The sequence below is a fragment of the Ananas comosus genome, linkage group 15 (genome assembly GCF_001540865.1).
Source record: "Ananas comosus cultivar F153 linkage group 15, ASM154086v1, whole genome shotgun sequence".
Classification (NCBI taxonomy): domain Eukaryota; kingdom Viridiplantae; phylum Streptophyta; class Magnoliopsida; order Poales; family Bromeliaceae; genus Ananas; species Ananas comosus.
In genome coordinates, this window is record NC_033635.1 from 3,616,634 (window position 1) to 3,641,454 (window position 24,821).

General features: G+C 35.4%; 1 protein-coding gene across 2 annotated transcripts; it reads right to left on the reverse strand.

The window, feature by feature from the left end:
• Window positions 30-6,449, reverse strand: LOC109721173 (transcription initiation factor TFIID subunit 4b-like). Of its 2 annotated transcripts, XR_002219163.1 has the most exons (9): window positions 5,863-6,449; window positions 4,261-4,352; window positions 4,018-4,150; window positions 3,846-3,901; window positions 3,718-3,774; window positions 3,532-3,639; window positions 2,488-2,644; window positions 1,040-1,566; window positions 30-875 (listed from the first exon to the last, which is right to left on the reverse strand). XR_002219163.1 is itself a non-coding variant. In XM_020248623.1 (8 exons), the coding sequence occupies exons 1-8, from the start codon at window positions 5,951-5,953 to the stop codon at window positions 1,427-1,429; spliced, it is 834 nt and encodes a 277-aa protein (XP_020104212.1). In that variant the 5' UTR covers window positions 5,954-6,449; the 3' UTR covers window positions 30-1,426. The 2 variants fall into 2 exon arrangements, 1 of the variants encoding a protein (XP_020104212.1); XM_020248623.1 differs by having other exon boundaries at window positions 30-1,566.

The following is a 24,821-nucleotide window of genomic DNA, read 5'->3' on the forward strand; positions in this document are numbered from 1 at the left end:
TTATCCTTTAAAAAAAAGATTTTTGCTTATTTATCACTTCCTACTATACAAAATTTTAGTTATAATATAATTTTTAAAAAAAGGACAAGACTAGTGAGGTGATTCTATCCGCCCAAAGGTCTAGTTGTACAACTTTTTTTTTTTTGGTGTAAATCTTACATTCAAGCTATACAAGAATTTAGACTTAGATTTTTTTTATAGAGTAAACTTCAATGAGATATGGCTCATTTTCAATTTGTCATCTAGTAATTCAAAAAATTACATTTGATTATTTTATAATTTTATTTTTGTTTCAACACAAAAGCACATTGTAAAATAGGGTAGTAAATAAATATTTGAAAAATCTGGGAGAGATATTTTGTTTAACAACAGGTTCTTATAGTGAAACAAAAATAAAATCACAAAATAGTTAAATATAATTTTTTGAACCATAAAATGACAAAGTGAAAATGCATTATACCACCAAATAGTTAAGCCGAATGTTTAAAATTATGACCGACCATCCCTATCGCAAGTAGTAAAGGACTAGGTGGTTAATATCCAAGATCTCAAGTTCAAACCCTAGTTGATTCATATTTCTAGCTAAACTTGTTTCAAATGAAATAAACGAAACGGAAAGCATGCTACCTATCTCTCTCTCAAAAAATAGAAAAATGTTTTAAATTATGGAATAACAAAGTGAGAATACACTATACCATAATAAAAGGGCAAATTAAAATTTATCCTTTTTAATATTAAAAAAAAAAAAGTGATAAGACTACCATGAAAATCCAGCCTTTGAGTAGAGAGGGTCTATGATTATCTTTCTCAATCAGCTGTAAAAGCCAGTCGGGGTGAAACAGTAAACTTTTGAGTAATAGATGACACTCTTGCACCTGTTTCTCAAAGTAGCAAACCACTGAACCATAAGAATTATGCCAAAAATCATAACTTCAAGCAACTGATGGTCAAGTAAAATGGCTACTAATGTTCGCGGAAAAGAAAAGATAGTTTAATAGTAATTAGCACCATAAAAATAAAAAGAGAAGGGAAGAAATACCTGAAAATTGCACACATTCTGTCCTCTGTTTAATCAACAGCCAAAGCTTAAAGATTAGGATGCATTAGGCGTCGCCTAAACAAACAGCAGTAGATTGTAAACTAAAACACCAGAAACAACGCCATCGAGGTAGCTCATTCATCAAATGGACCCCAGTTTCATCTGAGGAAATTCTCAACCGTAATTCTCAAAGAATTCATTTCTCCTTTGATCATTGCAGACTGCAGAGCCATCACTGTACGAAAGAATTCACGGTCGTCCTGAATATTATGTACAAAGAAAAATATCAACATGAATGTGCGTTTGCATATGGTGTCAGCCTGAAAATGAGCCTCGAATCTCTCTGAAGGTTGCATAGGTGGTTTAACAAGAATGTGCTTCTACAAGCTATTGTTTTTTTGAGCTTTGCCGCCGTCTCTCACACAGGCCACGGATCCACAGATTCTTTGACTCATCAGGCTCACTTTCGAGGGCTGTGATCAAATCGTCGAGAGTGATGTGGAACGTCTCTTCTAAGTTGGGTTGCCCTTCAAGCAATTGAAAGTAGTCAGTTTGAATATTTCTCAGTATGCGACCATCTAGAAATTGGTTCAGAATAAGTGGATTGAAATGGAAATGGAAAAAATATAGCAAATAGGGGAATTACAGGCCACTATATCAAGTATCTAAAAGATAATTTGAAATCAGGGTATGTGAAAGAAAGAAGTAAAATAAAAGGTATGAAGAAGAAAGAGACCTCCTTTCTTGAGAGAAAAAGAGAGGAGAATTTAATTGATATTCACAATGGCATTGTAACTTCACAAAGTTCACATATGACTAACAGTAAGAACCAGATATGAGCTAAAAAAAGTGTACATACACTTTTCTAATTTCTAAATTCTAAGCATATAAGTGGCCAATTTTTCCATTGTTTCATGCATATGCAGGTGTGTTTATAGAATTGTATGCATCATCTCTGCAGAAACTTTGTTGCAATAACCATATAGTTGCATTGACATACATTGTAGCAAAAGAAGAATGAATTATGCACTGAATATATCATTCACTGAGTAGATTTTCCAGCTGTAGAACATCTTGCTTAAGTGCATCTCATTCTACCATTTTTCCATCTTTATGAATAAGGAGGGATGATCGTCTATCACCAAAGTTGGACCACAGACTAATTAATTAATATAGAGACAATGTAAAAGGAACTGAGTTAACATCTACAGATAAATGTTATGCACTCTGGGCCTGACTTCCTTCTGAAGCTTCTCGAGAAGGGTTGTTTGAGTAAAACTATTAAAAGTAGTCCAACAGCTTCTTTGATAAATCCTTGAGATGGCATTCCAAAGTTAGAGATTCTGCTTTCGGGTTCAAAATGCTCATTTTGGCATTTTGCCACAGCCAAAGGCACTAGAGTTTCAAGATACCAAAATAATGGATTCTGCTTTCCGAGCGCAGCTTACCTGCTTGAGATGTGAAGTCCTTAATCAGCCCTTCATGTTTCTGTTGAGTTTGTTCAGACATTAGTTGCCAATTTGACGCCAGATAATCTCCATCAACAGCAGCTCGCTCAGCAACATTTCCAGCTGTTCTCCAATTATTGACTTTCTCCTCGTTTTTCTGTAAGCATTTTAAATTATTTCCTGGGTTTTTAATCTGAGGGGAGTGCTCCAAACTGAACCACCTTAAAATTCTTATGGCAGTCTTCATCCTAATCTTTTGCGGAACCAGCTACTGTACCACCTCTTTGCATATACAGACAGCATAGGTCACAAATGTTTTGCTAGTAAACAATTGCTGAAGGAGGATGTTTAAATGACAAACACTTTTAAATAAGTAATGTATCGGTGCATAAAATTCACAAAAATAGCATTGTTAATTGACACCACTCACTAATTATTATCCAGAATTGATATCCATATTTGCAGGAAGCTCATTTTTTTTTCAAGTGCTTGAATCTGATTCAGATAGCAAGGGATGCATGCAAGTAAAGTACCTTTTGTTCATAGCATGCAAGTACAATAGTTCTGTTAATACATGTACTTCAATATAGATGACATTGAGATTCTGAAACTAGTGCCTACCAGAAAACAAGCAATCTACTAACGCACTGGCCGTACACCTCTATAGTTCCCAGGGTTTCCCTATAACTTGATATATTTTGTACACATCGACTCAGAAAAATCAATTAACAAAGATTCCATCCAGTCAATGCAACTAATTATTTTTTTTAACCTAAAGTTACTTTGTTCTGCAATTAAACCAACTTGTAAAACCATGGGACAAAGCATTTAATCAATCTCTGGGTTCGATGTTTCTTACAGTAAGAAGATTATGTATTAATAGCAAGATAAACAAACTGGCTCAGAAATAAAGTTAAAAAATTCAGGTGCATTCTGACAAATCAGAATCTGAAGGCAATAATACAGCATGGATTGAAGACTGAATCACAAAGATGATATGCTTACAAAGACTCCACCGAAGTGCAAGACACTCAAACTGCTTACGTTTCTTTGTGGCAGAAGCTCTTGAGCTTTCTGGTCTATTGATACAATCTTATTTTGAATGTCTGGAGCGGTAACAATCTGATGACTTGCTTTTTCGAGATCAACCCTCTGTGAACAAAAAAATTGCACTGATTATATTATATCAGATACATTGAGAGCAAACCAATATAATGAAGGCATGTCTACCTGTTTTGCTATTTCTATCGCACCATTTAACAATCTCCGTAAATACTCCTCTGCACCCTAAAGAATGGACTGAAGTAAGATTTAATAAGATCATCCACAAGGATGGAATTTGCTAAAGAGAATCTAACCAATGACAGGCAGCGCTCCGCCTCACTGCTTATATTCGTTAAACCATATTTTGACACTGTCATATGCATTAGCTACGAGTCAAGTGACGCTTTAAGATTTCCAAGGCAACGCAGGCAAAATTTGGACAGCAAATGGAAAGCGGTATGAGCAGCTTAGCAAAAAAGTAGTAACTGATGTCTGCTAGTTTTTGCCGAAGAGGACCCTTGTTCAGAAACAATTCTTCTTCTTCTTGTACAACGTTTCTAGTTGCTTCTGAGGACTGCGCCCCTTCCTGGAGGCGAGACAACAGCAGCTTTTCTTCTTCCTGTAATTTTCAGAGAACAACTTATTTCAAAATAAAAGGAACAACCGGCATACATAGACACAGAATTTAATAAGTAAATGCATCAGAAGTTCAAGAATCAAATGTCGTACCGTCAAATTAATAGTGGTGGCAGCTGCAATGTTTTGGCCAAGAAAATCACCGGATGTTCTGTGCTTTTTCCTTTGTGGACCCAAAATGTTTTCTACTAGTTGTTAACAGAACCAAAAGCATGAGGTTAACCTTAGTCAAAGAAAACACAGTATAAAACCATGCTGCTCTCAAGGCCCCAAAAAGGCCTAACCTAAACTAAACTCTAAGCCTAAGGGCTTGTTTGGTTCATCTATTTTAGACTATGGAGTCGGAATAGGATTCATTGATTCCGATAGTTGTTGTTTGTTTCGTAGGAATCATATTCTAATTCTCATTCCAATATAGAATAGGAATGGCTCAATCCGACTTTGAATTCCGGGTTGGCCTAGTCAAAAGTAAATCACTCAAAGCTCTCTCTCACAAACGCCTCCCCCCTCTTCTCTTCTCATCACTCCTCTCTCTTTTAATCAAAGCCTTCTCTCAAAATTCTAGATGTCTATTCCAATTTCCATTCCAATAATAAACTAAGGGCACCTTTGGTTCAGAAAAGGAATCGAAATCAGAATAGGAATGGAAAGGGGTCGGAATCAAAAACGAAATGATAAAAACAATAATTTGTTTGGTTCATAAGAGGAATTGGAATCGAAATCAGAATCATGTCCAAATTGAAATTCAAAAAATTACCTTTTTATTATAATTTAAAGTTGTTATTCAAATTTTTAATCAAAATTTGAATTTACAATTTAAACCTAAAATTTGAATTTATAATTCAAAATTAAGGTCAAAGTCAAAGTTTAAATTTAAAACTATAAATTAAAATTTAAGTAATTAAAATTAAATTTTAAATTCATATTTCAAATCCAAATTTGAAATTATTATTTAATCTACTGTATTTATATGATTTATATTTAATTTTAAATAATTATTAGACGAAAAAATCTTTTCTCAATTACTCTGGAATCAAAGTCAACTCCCACCGTAGAGCGGGAGTCAGTTTTGAAGAATTCAAAGCCCCTAGAATGGGAATCGAAATGCCAATCCCGCAATCCAAAGACTAACAATAGAAATGACTTATTTCCAATTTCCATTCCAAGTCTCAAATACTTCAAACTAAACATGCCCTAAATATTTCTGGATGGTTCGTCATTAAATTTCCCATTGCAATACAATCTAATTTCATTTTTCATTTCTAATCCAATCATAAACCAAACACGTCCTAAATCTTATCTGAATGGATTAGTCGGCACTAGAAATGTTGGGAAAAGTTGACAAGAACTACATCCACCAAATCAAAAATTTCTTTTTTAACTCCTACCCTTCTTAAAGAATAAGAAAAAGGAACAAGAATATACAGCAAGGAAAACCTTGATTACTTCAATTCCCTGTTTCCTTTTCGTACTTCACATTTTTCTGAACTTTGGTCGCCGAAAATTATAGGCTTTATACACCAGCACCCCACAACCCACCCCCAATCAAGACATAGCAATCTCGCTAATCACTAATCTACATCTAGAGATGGAATTATTACAGCATCCCTAATCACTCTTCGATCTCTTCGCATAACTCGAACCTAATCAAGAAAATCTCATCAAATAGATTAAAAATAATAGACGGATTCTTACGGGAACTAGCGTCGGATCCATCAGCACCGGCGGCGGAGGTGGAGGCGGCCGTGCCTATGATCTCCCGAGACACCAGCACCCCACAACCCATCCCCAATCAAGACATAGCAATCTCGCTAATCACTAATCTACATCTAGAGATGGAATTATTTACAGCATCCCTAATCACTCTTCGATCTCTTCGCATAACTCGAACCTAATCAAGAAAATCTCATCAAATAGATTAAAAATAATAGACGGATTCTTACGGGAACTAGCGTCGGATCCATCAGCGCCGGCGGCGGAGGTGGAGGCGGCCGTGCCTATGATCTCCCGACGCAGCGTCTCGGCATACGCCGCAACCACTGCGGGAGGAAACGCGCTCTCGTCGTACTCCTACAACACCAATTTTAGGGCAGAGAGATGCATGTAAACCCCCTCCTCCCCCGATCATCTTCTAGGGCAAGAAACGGCCATTAGGGTTCGCACTAGCTGAGGAGGGCGAAGGAGAGTACGTACATCGTCGTCCTTGGGGGAGAGCCCTGAGAAGGGATCCATGGCGAGGGTTTTGGAGGAAGGGGAGCGAGAGTGGATGGCGGGAAAGGGAATCGATCGAACCTGAGGAGTCCTTTTAGGCCGTTGCCCGTTGGTATTTATAGGGCCTCGCACGTGCACGACTCACGAGATGGACTCGGGGCTCGCACGTGCGCGATGCACGCGATGGAATTGGCCTAAGTCAATTAAATTTATTTTTGGATAAAATTCGAATACCACACCTATAGTTTTGTACTTTCTCTTAGTATTCTATAGTTTAAATCATATCTATTTAGTATTCTATAATTTATTTTTTTTTTCGTCAATCCGTCCGTTAACTTTTTGTTAAATCACATACAAAAAACTTCAAATTTTCCATCTATAGTTTATTGAATATTCACTTTAGTACCCTTTAGTTTTAACTTGATTACTGGTTTAACGAAAAAAATTAGTGAAGCAAATAACAAAAAGAAAAAAAAAAAACTACAGGGTGTAAAAGTAGTACACTTTATATTATAGAGTACTAAAGTGAGAAAATACAAAACTATATGAATGGTATTTGAAGTTTTTTTAAATTTTTTTTAGATAAAAATATAACAAATATTTACGTTTTTGGGTTATAATTTGGGAGCATAAATGATATAATGCAAGTGTTCTATTCTAAATTTTTTCCAAGTTACGTTTTTTTGGACTGAACGGCGAATTTTCTTTTTCCAGGCTCACCACATCAGCGGTTGTAATAAAAAGATAATGTTAATAGACGCGTAGAATTAGTAAGTTTTCATTAGTTAAAACATATCATTCATTTTTATTCAGTTGAATTTTATAGCAATCTCTTGAACAGTACGGATGGTGTAATTTTACGTGTGTATTATTGTGCTTAGGCATAGTAAAATTTTATATAAAAAAAATACGAAAGCAATAGATAGCCTTCTTTCGAGAATATCTTTTCTATCATAATTATTCCTATAATAGCCTCATAAAGATATATGTGTCATACAAAAATATTATAAATGTATTTTTTAAATATTATTTTACAATTGTTTTTTATTACATTTTTTTTTACTATCTCATGTGAGACAATACAATTAATTTGCATACGTATTTTATAAAATAAATAAATAAATAAATATATATATATATGTACCACAAGGAAAATTTCAGGGAAAAAAAGGAAATAGATATAGCATTGTAGTATGTATTATGATTATATATATTCTCTGTGGGCATTGATTGCTTCCATTGTAGTAAAAAACATAGACAAATTTAGCATATGAAGGAACGGGAGTTATTTAATGGTCTTAAATTATGCTCCTCCCATCGTTCTTAAATTTTATTACAACTAACTTCTATATATGCTAAATACAAGAAAAAACACAAGTCAAATTTCACTGGAAAAAGGAAAAAACAAATATATGTGGCATTAGTAGCTATTTATAATATTGTAGTGTTAATTACACCAATTTGGCATGTAAAAAATAAAAAAAGAAATAGTTATTAAATGCTGATTNAAGTCCTCTCCATGGACAAGTCTCCCAGACTTAACAGCGGAATACCAATCCAAGCATTTTGCCAAGCTTGCTCCTCCGCGAGACTTACAGCCCGACCTTTCGCCTGTAATCGAACCCCTCGTCGGACTCCTCGAGTTCCCAACGAGCAACCCCAATACCGAGGTTGGCCACCAAGCTAGGTGCATCCCGTCTTGCCAACCGATCTTTCCTCGAGAGTGCTTCATAACCGAATGCCTTGTTGCCTCTGTCACTAGCCCCAAGGACATTACAAGTTCTCCCCAACTTGTCCCATATGAGTATAGCCAAGCGTCTCGCCTCCCCCGCGTTTCGCTCCCGCGACTCAATCTGCATGCCTCAAGCGTCGAGGTCCGGGCTTCGCGACATCGCATGCCACGAAGGGCACTCATAACCATAAGTTCCTCACTATTGTGTCTCATGCGCCTGACAACGTCCATGGCCATACCGCCTACGTGGCCTGCTCGCTCGGTCCAACGGCTTACCTCCGAAAAGCCACCCAAGTGTGCGCCACAAGCTCGCTTGTCCCCAACATCAGCACCTCAGCATGACACCCCGCACGTCCATGCTTCGCACCTTGGTGCTTCGCATCCGACCCGTGCGGCCCTCGTGTCCCATCGCTCCTGACCAGGGAACGAACAAGTCCACACCGTGCTTCTCGACCGTCTCAACAACCCTCGCTTTGCCACGGCGCTCCGCGCCCTTAACTTCCATAGGTTCGCCTCATAAGGCCCCATACAAACGAACCGGCCTTGCTCCGCATCGCTAGCCACTGGCCCCGTCTTTGGCTTGGCCACGCCTGGCCGCTCACATCATTGGTCCAGTCTCTCAAGGTTCACTATACGGATACCGATATCGCTTGCCTTATTGGGTTCCGCCCCTCGAGTCTCGTAGGTCACCCACCTTACGAATTCTCCCTCGGCGTGCCTCCCTTTAGCGTTCCTATTGAGTCTTGCCTCCTTGGCCTTCGTGGGCGCCGCGCCCCACGAATCCCCGCTCGGCACATTTGCCTTCGCGAGCCTTGTCCTTTACGGAGGACTATCCGTCGCTAGGCTGTTCCTTATCCACTCGTACGCTCCACTACAGAGATCCAAGCCGGCATAAGGTAGCACAAGCGATCCTAGGGAGGAAGCCTCCCGGTATTCCCCGCTTCCGTAATGTCGTCGACCTCTCGCATCTCCGACATTACCCTAGGCCCGTGTCCCTTCAACCGTCCACTAACTGGCTACACGGAACGCTAGGTTTGGCTACTCCGCTAGCCAAGGGACGACCCATGTCCTATGGGTCGACGGGGGAGTCGGGGCCACTTACGAAGTGTCCACCCCTCCTCTAATACCCTTACGAGGCAGAGTCGTACTCACTTTGGCACCGGGCGCCGGGTACAAAGTGCTCGCACGCAGGGTACGTTTTCCAAATCCGGCATGTGGCACCTGTTTCCATGTCATGGCACAGGGCCATTGCTAGGGAATTGCTCCGGTTGACTTGACAGGGCGGGGGAAGACTCCTACCTGACGGAAGCCCAACTAGTGACTCCGCAACTCTATAATTTCGTCACGCCAAGGGGGGGAACCATGCCTACACAAATGGATCGGCCCCCGCAGAAGGTAGTCACGGGTCGAGTTCAGCAGGCGATCGACGCGGCCACGAGACCGCCACGCGGCGCGCGGGCACGGGCATGGGCGCGCTGGGAGCGTGTGCGACGGGGGCGTGGGGCGCCGGCCCCCGCACGACGCGGGCGAGCGGGCACCTCGCTGCCGGCCACGGGCCCGGAAGGGCGAGCGGGAGCAAGCATACCAGGCGGGGTGGCCGGGGTGGGCGGGGCACGGGGCGGGCTGCAGGCGGACCGTAGGGGCGAGGGGCGCCGGTGCGAAGCGGCGAGCGGCGGGTCATGGACCGAGAAAAATCGCGGCTGCATGGTTTCAGAACCCAAGCTCCAACAGGGCCACTCGGTCTCGTGACCACATAAAGGACCTAATCTCGTCTATCCTCTCATCATGCAGGGCTTCTCCGCTGACACATTCTCGTCTTACCTTGGATCTCATCACCCCATACCAAAGATCCGTCTCTGCTCTAACATATATAAATTAGTATATTATATTTATATATAGTAATTGAGGTTAGAGACATTTTTGAGTAGCAAGTCCCTTGGTGCTTCTAGTTTTCTAGCCTTGGATTTACCTTTCTTGATTACTAATAGCCCTTCTGATCAAAATTATTCCACCTACCCTACCTACACTTCATCATCTCAATCCCTAGCCGTCTCTTCCATCCAATGGCTAAAAACTAGGGAGAAGACAAACACCACTCTCATTGGTGCTTTTGGGAGTAGATTCTAGCTCAACTCTCTCCCGCTCAATCATACAAACACACACTATAAATACTAGCTAACATAGTGAAAGAAAACACGCGAGCCCGCCAGGCCGGCCGGCGTCCGGTCAGAGCTGAACAAAGATACAAGCAAGAGCACGCACCGGCGGCTCCGGCCTTCATATCACGTGTCACGGCTCCATCTCGTCACTATATATATATATATATTATATAAACAATTTTATTTATATTTATATTCATTTTATTATATGTAGTTTTTATGTTTTATATATGATATATATATTAAATAATAATTTATTTATAAATTTATAATTATTTAATAATATTTTTAATATATGACTTTATATATCATGTTTATTATAGTTTTAAATATATTTATTTTATATTATCTCGGCGCCCGCCGTGCGTAAGCTTGCGATTTTTTTTTTGTTCTTTTTTTTCTGTAGGACCCATGCCTCTCTGCATCTTTTGCTTTTTTTCAATGCACCGTTTCTAACTTTCTTATTTTGTGATGTTCTTGATCACATACAAAAAATAAAATTTTAAATTTAAATTTATAATTTAAATTAAAATTAAAATTAAAATTTTAAATCAAATCTATTCTTATTTTGATAGGTTGTGGGCCGTATATAGAAATTAAAATTTTATATTTAAAGTTATGAATTGGGAAACAAAAATTGTACGGCAGTCCTCTCCGTGTTAAAATAACTACCCGCAGCATCGCGCGGGTCCCTTAACTAGTATTATGTAATCCAAAAGCAAAAATTTTTGCAATTTATCAAAAAAAATATTTACGCTGCCAATTATGAATATATTTTTTTTAAAAAAATAGATAGTACTCTATCTGCTTTATTCATTTTATTTAAAAATAAATTTAGCTGAAAATATGAATCAACTAGAATTTGAATTTAAAATCTCGGATATAAACCGTAATGTATTGCCACTTGCACTCGAAAAGTTTGGCGCTAGTAATCAATACATATATTAAAGGCTCAGTTTTACTGTGGCCTAAGTGGCGCTTTCTCAGCGCCCCCGCTTGCTCCGCGTTGCAATAATGAATATTCAGGCAAGGTCGCTGGTGCCACGTGGACCGAAAGGGTGTGAAAAGGGTTCACGATCCGAAGGAGTTTAAGGATTGGATTTGATTCTTATATATTCTTTCTGTGCCCGGTGCATACACAGCACATGGTGCACTGCCTAATCTCCGGCACCGAATAGCCAGCGATTCGATGACGTGGTGCACCGAGTTCAGCCAATTAATTAGTTTCTCGAATTTTGACTCGGACAAGGAAGTCGACTGACACACTAGCCTTTTCTTTTTATATTTATTTATTCTTTAATTTTGTCTTTTCGCCCCTTTCTTCCTGTGTCCTTGTGGATTCTGATCTTTCCTCTTTATTTTCTACTAGAGGCCGCATTGATAAATGCTACCACAAGATTACGATTTACGAGCCACGCCCACATCCACGTCCACCGGGATAACGCACTAAGTACAGTGTATACCAGCAATGTCGGATCCAGCAGGAGTTCCATCCGCCGACGCCGCCGTCGACGCCGTCGCCGCTGCGGAGGAGGATGTCCCGGTCCCGATGGGGGTGGCGCACCCTCCTGCTCTCGGCGGGGCGGAGGAGGAGTTGGTGTTCCGCGTGGGGTGCCGCACCCTCCTCCTCTCGGCGACCGCCCTCATCTACGCCCTCGCAGTCGCCGGGGACCCGACGCTGCCGGTGCCCGCCTGCCACCTCCTCCTCCTCTTCCTGCTCTGGGCGCTCGCCCTCGGGCTCGTCTACGCGTCGACGGCGGAGCTCCGCCGGTTCCCGCGCGGCGTGGTGGTGGCGGCAGTGGCGGTGGCGCGGGCGCTCCACCGCCTCCTCTGGGAGCAGCGGCGGTGACGAGGCCTCGACGGATCATCTTCGACAGAGGTGAAACTTTACAAACCTAACTCGATCTATCTCTCGATCATCCTCCATCTCTCTCTCTCTCTCTCTCTCTCTCTCTCTCTATATATATATATATGTGTGTGTCAGTGTGTGCGCACGCGCGCGCGTATGTGTGTTTGTGTGTGTGTGTCGTACGTTTGTGTGTTCTATGTGTGCGATGTTTTATATCTTCTTATGCATGATTTCTTCCTCTTCTTCTTTGTGGTACTGTATATATATGGAATGTTATAGAGGAGATTTAATATCAAATTATGATAATATATATGTATATTTTTATACATACTACTATCAAAGTCTGGATTTTTTCCTTTGTTCAAGTGAATGAAATGGAATCGGATCAAGACCAGCTATAGTCTCTTCTTCTTCTTCTGGTTCCTTCTTTTTTTTTCCCTTTTTTTTTATGGCCTTCTTGGACGCAAGTTATAAATAAGGGCTAGGCCCTTTATATAAGGTGTCTATGTTCATGATATTGATGAAGACAATGGATTAATTATTACAAAAGAAAGTAGAGAAGAAAAAGAAAAGGAACCAATTAAGAAGATATATACACAAAAGTTAAGCACGGATGAGTATCTATCTATCATTCTATCTATCTATCCTAGGATTAAGAACCTCTGATCCAACTAAAATCGCCGCAAATAAGCATCGGAAATTATACAACCTGGAAATTAATCAACAAACCTCCACAAATATATATATGAAATTCACTCCATCAGCTCCGGGGCGAAAATGAAGTTATAAATGCTTGTTCTCCGAACATCCTGTGCGAAGTGCACGCAGTCTCATATATAGTAGAAGGCGTTGTAGTGCAGCAAAGAAAGAACACAAGCGTGCAAGGTGGGGAAGGGGTGTGGGATCGATGCATATTTGGTGATTACTACTACATTGAAGCTCTTAATTACCTTCCCTTTACTCTCATTAATTATTTCTTCCTCTTCTTCTACTACTACTCCTACTTCTCCTTCTTCCACTTCTCCTTATTCTCCTCTTCTTCCTTTTTCGTTTTATCGATCGTTATCCTCCTCCTTATCCTTCTTCTACTTCTCAGACTATTATCATCATTTATATATATATATATATATATATATATATATATATATATATATATATATATATATATATATATATATATATATATATTCTCCTCCTCACACTTCTGCTATATGTGTATTTCATGCACTAATTAATTATTGTTTCTTTCCTATATATATGGTGATCATGATACATATATATATATATACACTTACGTACGGACACCGCGGATATATGCGTGTTTTGGATATATAGGCTTCTACAATTAAATTGTATCTGTTTGTTTTGTTAATTATTTCCTTTTTTTGGGTTAATTAGTGTTCTTCGCATCTCTTTCTTCTGCTCCCCTTGGGTTTTGGAATTAAACCCTAACCTTAGCCAGAAAGGAAATTAAGGAAATGAAGAGAAGAATTAAACTAATTAAGTATTTAGATTTCCCAACTCTCTATCTGGATTGATGCTGGGCCTGACGCACCCCACGTTGCATGGACCCACCATCCTCCCACCTCTCATCTCTCTCTCATCCAATTTATCCTTTATATATGATTCATGATCATTTACGTTTCCCAACTTGTCGATATAAGTAAATGGATAAATTACCTGAGTAATTAAACAAGCAATCCTACATCTACAAATCATTTTCTGATCGATTATAATCTTACAGCGTGTACATCCATACAAAGACTGAAATTTTTACACTTACTTTTCTCGCCACTCTCTCTCTCTCTCTCTCTCTCTCTCTCTCTCTCTCTCTAAAAAAATTATTAGTGGATCCCAAAAAATATTGTTTAAACTATAGAGGAGAGAGTTTAAACCCTTGGATGGAGGATAGCAGGATTAAAATTCGTTTTTGAGTTTGTAGACTAAGCAATTTTCATAACAAATTTTTTTGTTTTCTTAACTTTGATATGATGGGTAATTCATTGCAAGTATAGCACCAGGAAACCTCGTAGTATTGGTTCATTGTGTCTCCTGCTAATTAGTTGGATAATTTATGGCAAATAATCAAGGGGACTTTCATAGGTTTTTACTGTGAATGTAAAAAGGTTTTCTATAAATCCTGGTCATAAAAGGGTGGATTTTCACCACAAATTAAAGCTCAATATAAGGAATTTTGAACTATATAAAGCCCAAAAAGATTCAAGCTTGGGACACTCCTGGCTCAGATTTCCTGTGAAACAATCAATTAATTTTTTGTCTCTAAAAGCTCCAACCAACTTTGAATTATGTTTTAATCATTTATGTTCAACACTTACAGCTACGAGCGACTCATGTTCTGTTATTTCGTTAATTATATCTTGTGTTTCCTCGAGTCCGGCTACTATACTCTTATGAGTACAATCTTCCTTGTACTCATAAGTCGTTTTCGATAATAGAGCTTTCGAATCGGCGATTCATACCGTTAAACATTATCTAAAGCATTTAAAACTTTTAGAAATCAAATCTTACAATTTTTTGACATAATTTACCATACGATCAAAATGTCACAAAATTGACAATTTTTAACTGCCGGTATGGAATACTTGCTAATTTAACGGTGTAAAAGAATTGAAATTGGTTGAATTTTTGATAGAAAATTTTATTTACTATATAGATAAAGATCAATAACTCCGATCTTAAATTAAAGGATTTGATCATTCATTTTTAAGACGTCGTTCGATTTTAACTGTTCATTTTATATCTGCTTGATGAAATTTATTATGATTTTGAAAAATTACGAAATTTATTTTCTAAAAGTTTTAAATACTCTAGATCATATTTAACGGAGTGGATCATCGATTCGGAAGCTCCATCATTAAAAACAACTTATGAGTACGAAAGACTCTATACTTATAAGAGTATAGTACTACTCGTGTTTCCTCTTTGACAAAGCATATATAAGGCATGATTCATCAAATTTTCATTGTACACATGATATGAGTGTGGATATTGCTAATGATATTTTTAGGTACTATTCTCCATCAAATCAATTTTTTTGGATAAATTTGAAAATATTTAATGATGTTGATCTTTCATTTGTGTGCATACACTATTGTTTAAAGCAAAGCAGATAATACAAAGATTTAATGCAATCAATTGTGCGGTAACATATATAGTAACATTAGTTAATTACATTACTACCTACGCACACCACCCCCTCTTCTTTCTCTTTCCTACTATAATTTATGACTTGCATCTATTACATTATCTTTTAATTTTAAAATATTGGCCAGCAAATTTTTAGTGTGGCGTATGTTATTATGAATTGCTAACATGGAAGTCATATATAGAATAACTGGCCATCTCTAGAGCAAGTGACAAAAGGTTTAGTGGTTGGTACCCGAAATTTTAAGTTCGAATCCTAATTAATTTATATTTCCAGCTAAATTTTATTTCTAAATGAAATAAACAAAACTGGTAGTGTGCTACTTATCTCCTATATCTCTCTCTCTCAAAAAAAAAAAAGTCATATATATAGAATATCTCCACCCATCGTTGAGTGGAAAGAGCCCACCAAATATAACATAGGCGTTGTCACTAACGGGGAGGCTACATTATCAATTTAATTTTTCAAGCACCAGGAACCCAACTCATTTTTTTTTTCTATTCAAGGAATAATAGGACGAATTATTATTATTACTATTTTGGAAGAGTAATAGAACAGATTAGTGAATTCTATTCCCTCATATATTCTATTGTCTTTCTTCCTTTTTTTAAAAAAATTCATCTCTTTCGAACTCAAACTATTTTTGTTTGCGTGTTCCTTTTTTTTTTTTTTTTTTTCAGTTGTGTTATTAATACCGCGGTAATTGTAAAAGTTTGGGCCTTTGGAGTCTTTGTTCTTTTTTATCATAGCAATTTAATTCGGCAGGAACATTCCTCCCCGACCAATACATTTCTTTTTCGTTTTTTCTTTTTATTTTTTTGAAAGTGAAAGCTAGCATAGTACCCAGCTACATTGTTCATTTTTTTAAAAAAATTAATTCAGTTAGAAATATAAACCAATTAGGTTTCCAACAGAAGACTTCGAATACTAACCATTAAGCCTCTAGTTAACTATACTAGGTACAGCCTTTATATTAAAATTGGTTTTGGTTCACTGCATCTGGTTGATGACCTGGAACTTAATTATAAAAGCTTTGACTTAATTTTGAAATATATATACTTTTCTTGTCTCTCACCTAAACTAAAACCTTTAAAGGCATGTTTGTTTCAACGTAAGTAGACTTGGGGTGGAAGTGGACTTTGGGTTGAAGTGAAGTTAGGGTGAAAATTAATTCACTTTCGCTGTTTGTTTCTAACTGTGAAAGTGTAGTTCTGCGAGTTCTGTTGTTTGTTTGGTAAGAAGTAGATGACGTAAAAAGTGTAGTTCTCTACTCCCGATATACTTACCTCTAAAGTAATATTATTGTCTATTTTGTAACTTAGTGAATAATAAATTATAATAAATAAAAATTAATATAATTATATATGTATATAATTATATATATGTATAATTATAAAATAAAATTTTAAAAAATTATATTATTTGTTTGCATATAAATTATAATAATGCGACAAATAAAATTCTAAAGTTAAAAAATTATTAACAATTTAACAAATTCATTTTTCATCATTTTCTAAATATACAAATTAAACAAAAAATATATTAAAACTTACTTAACCAAATTTGATCATATTTTAGACATACATTCAAAATAAAAAATTTAATTACTTCCACAATTGAATATATTTGCATGAAAGGAAAGGGTAGAGAAGAGGATAACCCTAACACATCAATTCCCACTCTTGTCTCTTTTCACCTCACCGAAATTGACTTCGCTCTATGAGAGGGGGAAGTCAATTTCATTAATTTAGGTGAACTAGACTTTTGGGCGTAACAAAATTGCGGTAAACCAAATAACGAAAGTGGTCAGTTTTTACCGAAAATTACTTTTCCCTTCCCACTTCCACCCCACTTTCGTACAAACAAATAAGCCCTAACTGTTGTTCTCTCCCTTTCAAGGAGTGACCCCACTTTCTCTCTCACTTTCTGCCAGCTTTTTCCAGGGGGATATATAGAAATATCACTTTCCTACACTAAAACCTTAACTCTCTCTCTCTCTCTCTCTCTCTCTCTATATATATATATACACACATAGTCCAACAATGCTACTTTTAAAAGTACCAAATAATTGGTACTTGTAAATTTTTTTATGATTGGATCTATTTCTTTAATCAATTTCACTCCTTAAATTATGCTAATCCATAAACCACCAACTCAATTTTAGAAGACCACTATTATTCCAAGAGTACATTTCTTAATCTAAGGGCCGAAAATGTAAAAGCACTAATGACTTGATACTTTTAAAACCATAAGAACTCAATTATATATATATATATATATATATATATATATATAGTGTTTATTTTTCTAGCTGTAGAAAGAAAAAGGCATCATTTTTCTGAAGTTCTATTCGCAAGAAACAAAATTGGCACACTTGATAATTAAATTGCTTATCTAGAAGATGACATACATCTTAATAAATAGCGGAGATTAGATTGATTAGTTTTTATACAAAATTATCAGCATGCTCAAAAAATCGAAGGAAAAAAGAAAGAAGAAGAATAATCCCTTCAATTGGGTGCCCAACTGCACACGCTGAAGCCCCTGAGGAGCCGAGCCAAGGCTAGGAAGTAATAGTCAGGGAAAAGCATTACACCTACTCTCTCTCTCTCTCTCTCTCTCTCTCTCTCTCTCTCGTTCTTTTAAGAAGTGACCAAGTTTGAGTTTTTCCTAGTATGACTCAGTCAATTAGATATTAGAGAAAAATTTAAATCTTAATTATTTGATTGTTATTAGGATTTGGAGTTATATTAGATTATAATTTATACTTTTTTGGGCCTATATATGAAGAAAAGAGATCAACCGGTTCAAATCTGAGCACATCCCTTTCTTCGATGTGTAAGAAAACGAAAATCCAAATTTTCTGCACATCCAAGATCACACAAATAGAAGAAAAGAACGAAGAACTAGAAAAGTCACAATAACAAGCACAAACAACTCCAAATATGAATTTAGCCAACTTCTCCAGAAAAATCAAAACACCAGACAATAAAAAACTAAAAATTTAATACCAAATAAAAACTTCAACCCAAAGCACTTTACAGTGAAAGTTCACGAGAGAAGAAAAGAGGCTGATAAAATATTACCCATCTCAAATCTAAGCAAAATATATATGTACTGAAAAAATATATATATGTTTCTCTCTCTACTTGACTCTCATATGACTCAATTTGACTCAAAAGAGAAAAGGTTAAAAAAAAAAATCTGTTTAAACATTTGATCCAATGGATTCCCACAAATACTATTACTAATCAAATGTAATAGAAAAAATAAAAATAAATAAATTTAGCATATATATATATATATATATATATATATATATATAGGCCGTGGCTACTATACTATTATGAGTATTGGAGCCCTCGTACTCATAAGTTGTTTTCGATGATGGAGCTTCCGAATCGACGATCCACTCTGTTAAATATGATCTAGAGTATTTGAAACTTCTAAAAAATAAATTTCGTAAAGTTTCGAAATCATAATAAAGTCCATCAAGTAGGTATAAAATGAACGGTCAAAATCGAACGACGTCCTAAAAAAGGATGATCGGATCCTTCAATTCAAGATCGGAGTTATTGATCTTTATTTAGGTAGTGAATAGAATTTTCTATCAAAAATTCAACAAATTCCGATTCTTTTACACCGTTAAACTAGCAAGTATCCCATACCGGCCATTAAAAATTGTCAAATTTGTGAGCTCTTGATCGTAAGGTAAATGATGTCGAAAAATTATAAAATTTGATTTCTAGAAGTTTTAAATGATGTAAATAACGTTTAACGGTATGGATCGTCGATTCGGAAGTTCTATCATCGAAAACGATTTATGAGTACGAGAGCAATCGTACTCATAATATATATATATATATATATATATATATATATAGAGAGAGAGAGAGAGAGAGAGAGAGAGAGAGAGAGAGAGAGAGAGAGAGAGAGAGAGGAGCGCCGCTGTGCTCTCCGTGCTCCTGAGCCGTTTTCGATGATAGAATTTTCGAATCAACGATCGGCTCCGTTAGACTTGATCTACCGCATTTGAAGTTTTTAGAAAATAATTTTTGCAATTTTTTGATATCATTTACCTAGCAATCAAAAGGATTCAAAATCAATAATTTTTAACGGCTGAAAATAAAAATTTTATAAAACGTGGTAATATAGCGCTAAAATTTTTAATCAGAAATATTGATCTTATTGTAGATAGTATAAAGAATTTTGTATCAAAATTTCATCTGATTTGAATACTTCTACACCGTTAAACTTGAAAACGACAAATATCAATCAGTAAAAATTATTGATTTTGAACCCTTTCGATCACTACGTAAATGATATCAAAAAATCGCAAAATTTATTTTCTAGAAACTTCAAATATGCTAAATCAATTCTAACGGAGCCGATCGTCGATTCGAAAATTTCATCATCGAAAACGGCTTAGGAGCACGGAGGCCTCCGTGCTTCTGAGAGCACAGCAGTCCTACTCTCTCTCTCTCTCTCTCTCTCTCTCTCTCTCTCTCTCTCTCTCTCTCTCTCTCTATATATATATATATATATATATATATATGCAAGATGTTGTGATATGGTGGACCACTGCTTATTAAGTCCCCTAATAACTAGGATTTTCAACGCCCCACCGAGTAGGAGCGAAACTCTCTAGCGTGAAGGTCATTGTCGAATTAATATTTTTCAATATATTTTTTAAATTTAATTTTATGAAATTAATTTTTAAATTCAGGAAACAGTAGTAGTTTATTTGATATGAACACATTGTAAGAAAAGGAATATATATGTGTTATTATGCTTTTATTTCTTATAAAGAATCTTTTTTTTCATGAAAAATATCGAATTCTTTTCTTACGCCTTTATGCCTTTGTACGTAGTATATTATTTTTTTTCTAAAAAAAGACGAAAGGAGAGGCGTAGAAAAGTCTTTGGAATATTCTTCGGCAAATACAAATCTATCTATCTTTGTTCTTTAACTACATTAAAAGAGGGTTTGGGGACCTAAGGATGGCACGTGCCCCCACCCTCTCTCTCTTTCTATATATATATATATATATATAGAGTTAGGCTGGTATGCTATCGGTAGCACGAAGGTCTCTGTGCTATCAAATTATTTTTAATGATGTGGCTCTCAAATCGACGATCGGTTCCGTTAGACTTGATCTATATTATCAAAAGTATTTGGAAAATAAATTTCATATTTTTTCGATATCATTTGGCTAGTGATCAAAAGGTCTCAAAATTAACAATTTTAACGGTAGATGTGATGCATTTGTGAATTTAACGGTATAAAACAATTCAAATCTGATGAAATTTTTATAGAAAATTCTTTTCACTATTTAGAGTAAGATCAGTACCTCTGATCTTAAATTCAAGTCTTTTATTATTATTTTCTATGAGATTTTTATTTTCAGTCGTTTATTTTTAGACTACTCGTTTGATGAGTAAATGATGCCGAAAAATAATGAAATTTAATTTTCAAATACTTTAAATATTTTAGATCAAGTCTAACGGAGCCGATTGTCGGTTTGGAAGCCGCATCATTGAAAACAACTTGGTAGCACAAAGGTCTCCGTACTACCGATAGTATACCAGCCTAGCTCTATATATAATTGAGCTCCTATACTTTTAAAAGTCCCAAGTTGTTGGTGCTTGTAGATTTTTGACCATTAGATTAAGGGATGTACGGTTAGGATGATATAGCCCCCCTAGGGTTGAGTGGGTGATTGGTTCAATAGTATAATCTAACGGTGAAAATGATAAAATGTGTAGATTTAACGGTAAAAAATTTATAACATATTTTTTAAGAATTCTCTCTCTCACTCTTTCTCTCTCTCTCTCTCTCTCCTCCGTGCGTAAAATTATATTTCGTATATAGTAGTGAATCTAGTAGTGAATCGATTATAACGTATTTTTTATGATATTAGCTAAAAATAAAGAAGCATATTTCTATGTAATTTCGTCTCCCGTCCGTTTTACCTATTACTGTTAGATAAAGCTTTACTGCCAGACAATACATATCTCATATTTGGCCCCATAAATTTTTTTAAAGTATTTTTAAATATGATTATATATAATTAGATATGTTGATAGAGGGGCATTTCAATTTTTATTATGGTTGATTATGTAGACAATAATAACTAGATGGATCTAAATCACCAATCCAAAATATTTAAGTCTAGTTATTATTAATTTCTATGGTGGAGGCGTCTTATGATCAGATTAAGAATGATATTTAACTCTAATATCAATTATAACAATCCGGCCTGCTAACAATAATAACTCGATGGGCTCAAATCACCAGTCCAAAATACTTAAATTCAGTTATTATTACTATGATGGATGTCTCACATATTCCAATTAGAATCAATTTTCTATCATATGTGGGACAATTGGGATGTTATTATTGCTAGTAGACTGGATCGTTACAATTGGTATCATAGCGAAATACCGACAGAAAGTGTGAAAATTAAGTGCTATGCGGGGCAAAATGCTATACTACGGGTTTGTAGAAGCCACCTCTTGAACCGGCAGAGTCACTTATAGAATCTTACATCATCGGTATTTTTGGTCTATATATTTGTGATCCGATTTGGATCTGACGAGAACGTAAGTATCTAAACGGGGAGAGTCTAACACCACAATAGTCTCATATAGGATGGAAAAAAAATTCTTATTTCCAATATATAAGGCCTTACGTCCTAATAATAATAATTGGGCTTAAATATTTTGGATCTATTATTTGGATCTAATCTAACGAATTATTATTGTTATCAGGTTGGATCCGAGTTATAATTGTTAGTAGGTTGGATCGTTGTACTAACAAAAATAAAAAATATAATAATGCCAAGCAAGGCCTTAAGGTTAAATTATTTACTTTCGAATATCCATCAGCTTTCTCATAAGGGCAACTTTGTGTTCAATAGTTAAATACTAGTGAAATATCCGCGCGATACTATAGATATAAAAAGATTTTTATAATAAATTTTATTTTTTTTAATATTTTTATATAGTTTTATAAATTTAATTATTAATTAAATAAAAATTATATAAAAATAATTTAATAGTTAAATCTATTTAAATAAAAGTCATTAAAATTAATATATGCGCAAAGTAAATTTATACAATAATTTATTTTATAAAAATTTATATGAAAAAAGATTTGAGATAAATCTATCAAAATAATTTAAAAAAATCAATAAATAGAAGAAAATTAAAATTGTAGAAGATATTGTTTAATAAAATTAATTATATATACACACATACACTATATTTCTAAAATTTTACTTCTGAAATTTAAATTCTGTATTTTTTTTTTATACAATGAAATTTTAGGGCGTAATTTAAATTCATCTATCAATAGATTTTATTACGCAATTTTATTATGATGTATATTAATAAATTAAATAATTATATTATAATATAATTAATATTATATATGATAATGTAAAAAAAATTTAATTAATGTAATTAATTTCATAGAGTTTAGTAGAATTTTAAAATTTTAGACTTTCGAAAGCTTAAAATTGAATAAATTTATATAGTTAAAATTTAATCATTTAAATTTAATATAAAATAAAATTTAAAATTTAAATTTGAAGTATCTAAAATTTAAATTTTGATATCAAAAATTAAAAGCTTTATATACTAATTATAATATATATATATATAATATATATATATACTAATATATATATATATAGTACGAGAGTGAGGGCTCACTATGCTATCGGAAGGCAAGGCGGAGGGCGCCCAGGCTGGGGAGAATTTTTGGAGTCCTCGTGCTCTTCAGCAATCGGCGTTCGATAGTTGCGACTTCGAATCGAGTCGATGGCGGCCACTCCGTTAAATCTTGATCTAAGAGTATTGTGAAGTAGCTAGCAAAAAAATTTTATGATTTGCATACATCAATTTGCCCTAGTGAACGAAGAGAGCTCAATACATCAAAAGGGCTGAAAATAAAAATGCTTACAAAAATGTAATAAACTGACATTAAAATTTAAATCAAATCTCAAGATATTGATCTGTTTATATAGTATAGAAGAATTTTCTATCAAAATTTCACCGTGATTTGATATTTTAACTATCACGTAAAGCTTGCAAACGCACGTCTACGGTTCTCATTGAAATTTGTTGATTTTGAGCTGCCATTCGATCAATTAGGCAAATAGATATGAAAAATAATATAGATTATTTTCTAGGTGACTCCAAATAGCTCTAGATCAAGTTTAACGGAGCCGATGACGACGATTCGAAAGTCAGGTGCACAATCGAAAACAAGCTGGAAGCAAGCGGAAGGTTCCAGTGCTTGCCGATAGCATAGGACCTCACTGCTACTCCTACTCAATCTGCATCTCTCTGCGCCATCATCCATCCTTCCTCTATATATATATATATATATATATATATATATATAGAGTAGGACTGCTGTGCTCTGAGGAGCACGGGGGCCTCCGTGCTCCTAAGCCGTTTTCGATGATGGAATTTTCGAATCAACGATCGGCTCCGTTAGACTTGATCTAGCGTATTTGAAGTTTCTAGAAAATAATTTTTGCGATTTTTCAATATCATTTACCTAGCAATCGAAAGGATTCAAAATCAATAATTTTTAACGGCTGAAAATAAAAATCCTATAAAAAGTGGTCATATAGCACTAAAATTTTCGATCAGAAATATTGATCTTGTTGTAGATAGTATAAAGAATTTTATATCAAAATTTCATCTGATTTGAATACTTCTATACCGTTAAACTTGAAAAATGCCTTGTCCAGGTGCTCCCGGTGCAGATATAAAGTGGTCATATATTCTCGTTTTCGATCTTAGGGTGTTCAAATCAACGATCCACACCGTTAAAACTGATCTAGGGTATTTAAAATTTTTAGAAATAAAATTTTATATTTTTTCGACATAGTTTACTTTGTGGTCAAATCATTTTAAAATTGTCAATTTTCAATGACTACTATAGTGAGTTTGGAGTTTAACGGTGTAGAAGAATCTAAATTTCTTCGAATTTTGATTGAAAATATTTTAAACTATCTAGATTAAGGTTAACATTCTTGATCTTGAATTTGAAAGTCCTATGCTCAAATTTTAAAGAATATTCAATTTTCACCGTCCATTTTAACATAATTTATTTACTAAGTAAACGATGTCGAAAAAAACTAAAATTTTATTCCTAAGAACTTTATATACTCTAGATCATATTTAACGGTATTTATCGTTAATTTGAACACGTTAAGATCGAAAATAAGACTATAGTATCGGAGCTCCGATACTATAGATAGTATAGTAGCCTAATTCTATATGTATATATATTTTTACTATTTGAGTTCTAGGCCAATCCAAATATGAATATATCTAATATTTTATGAATTTTAATTATTAAAGTAAGATTCTAATTTTCTTTCAATATTTTAAGACCGACAATCTAGCTTACTATTTACGAGTGAGTTTGTGTTCAGCTGGTGTAATAAATAAGCAAAAAAGAAGTAGCTTCTTCTTCTGAATTTGTGATACTATTTCTATTGAGTCCATACCATCGGA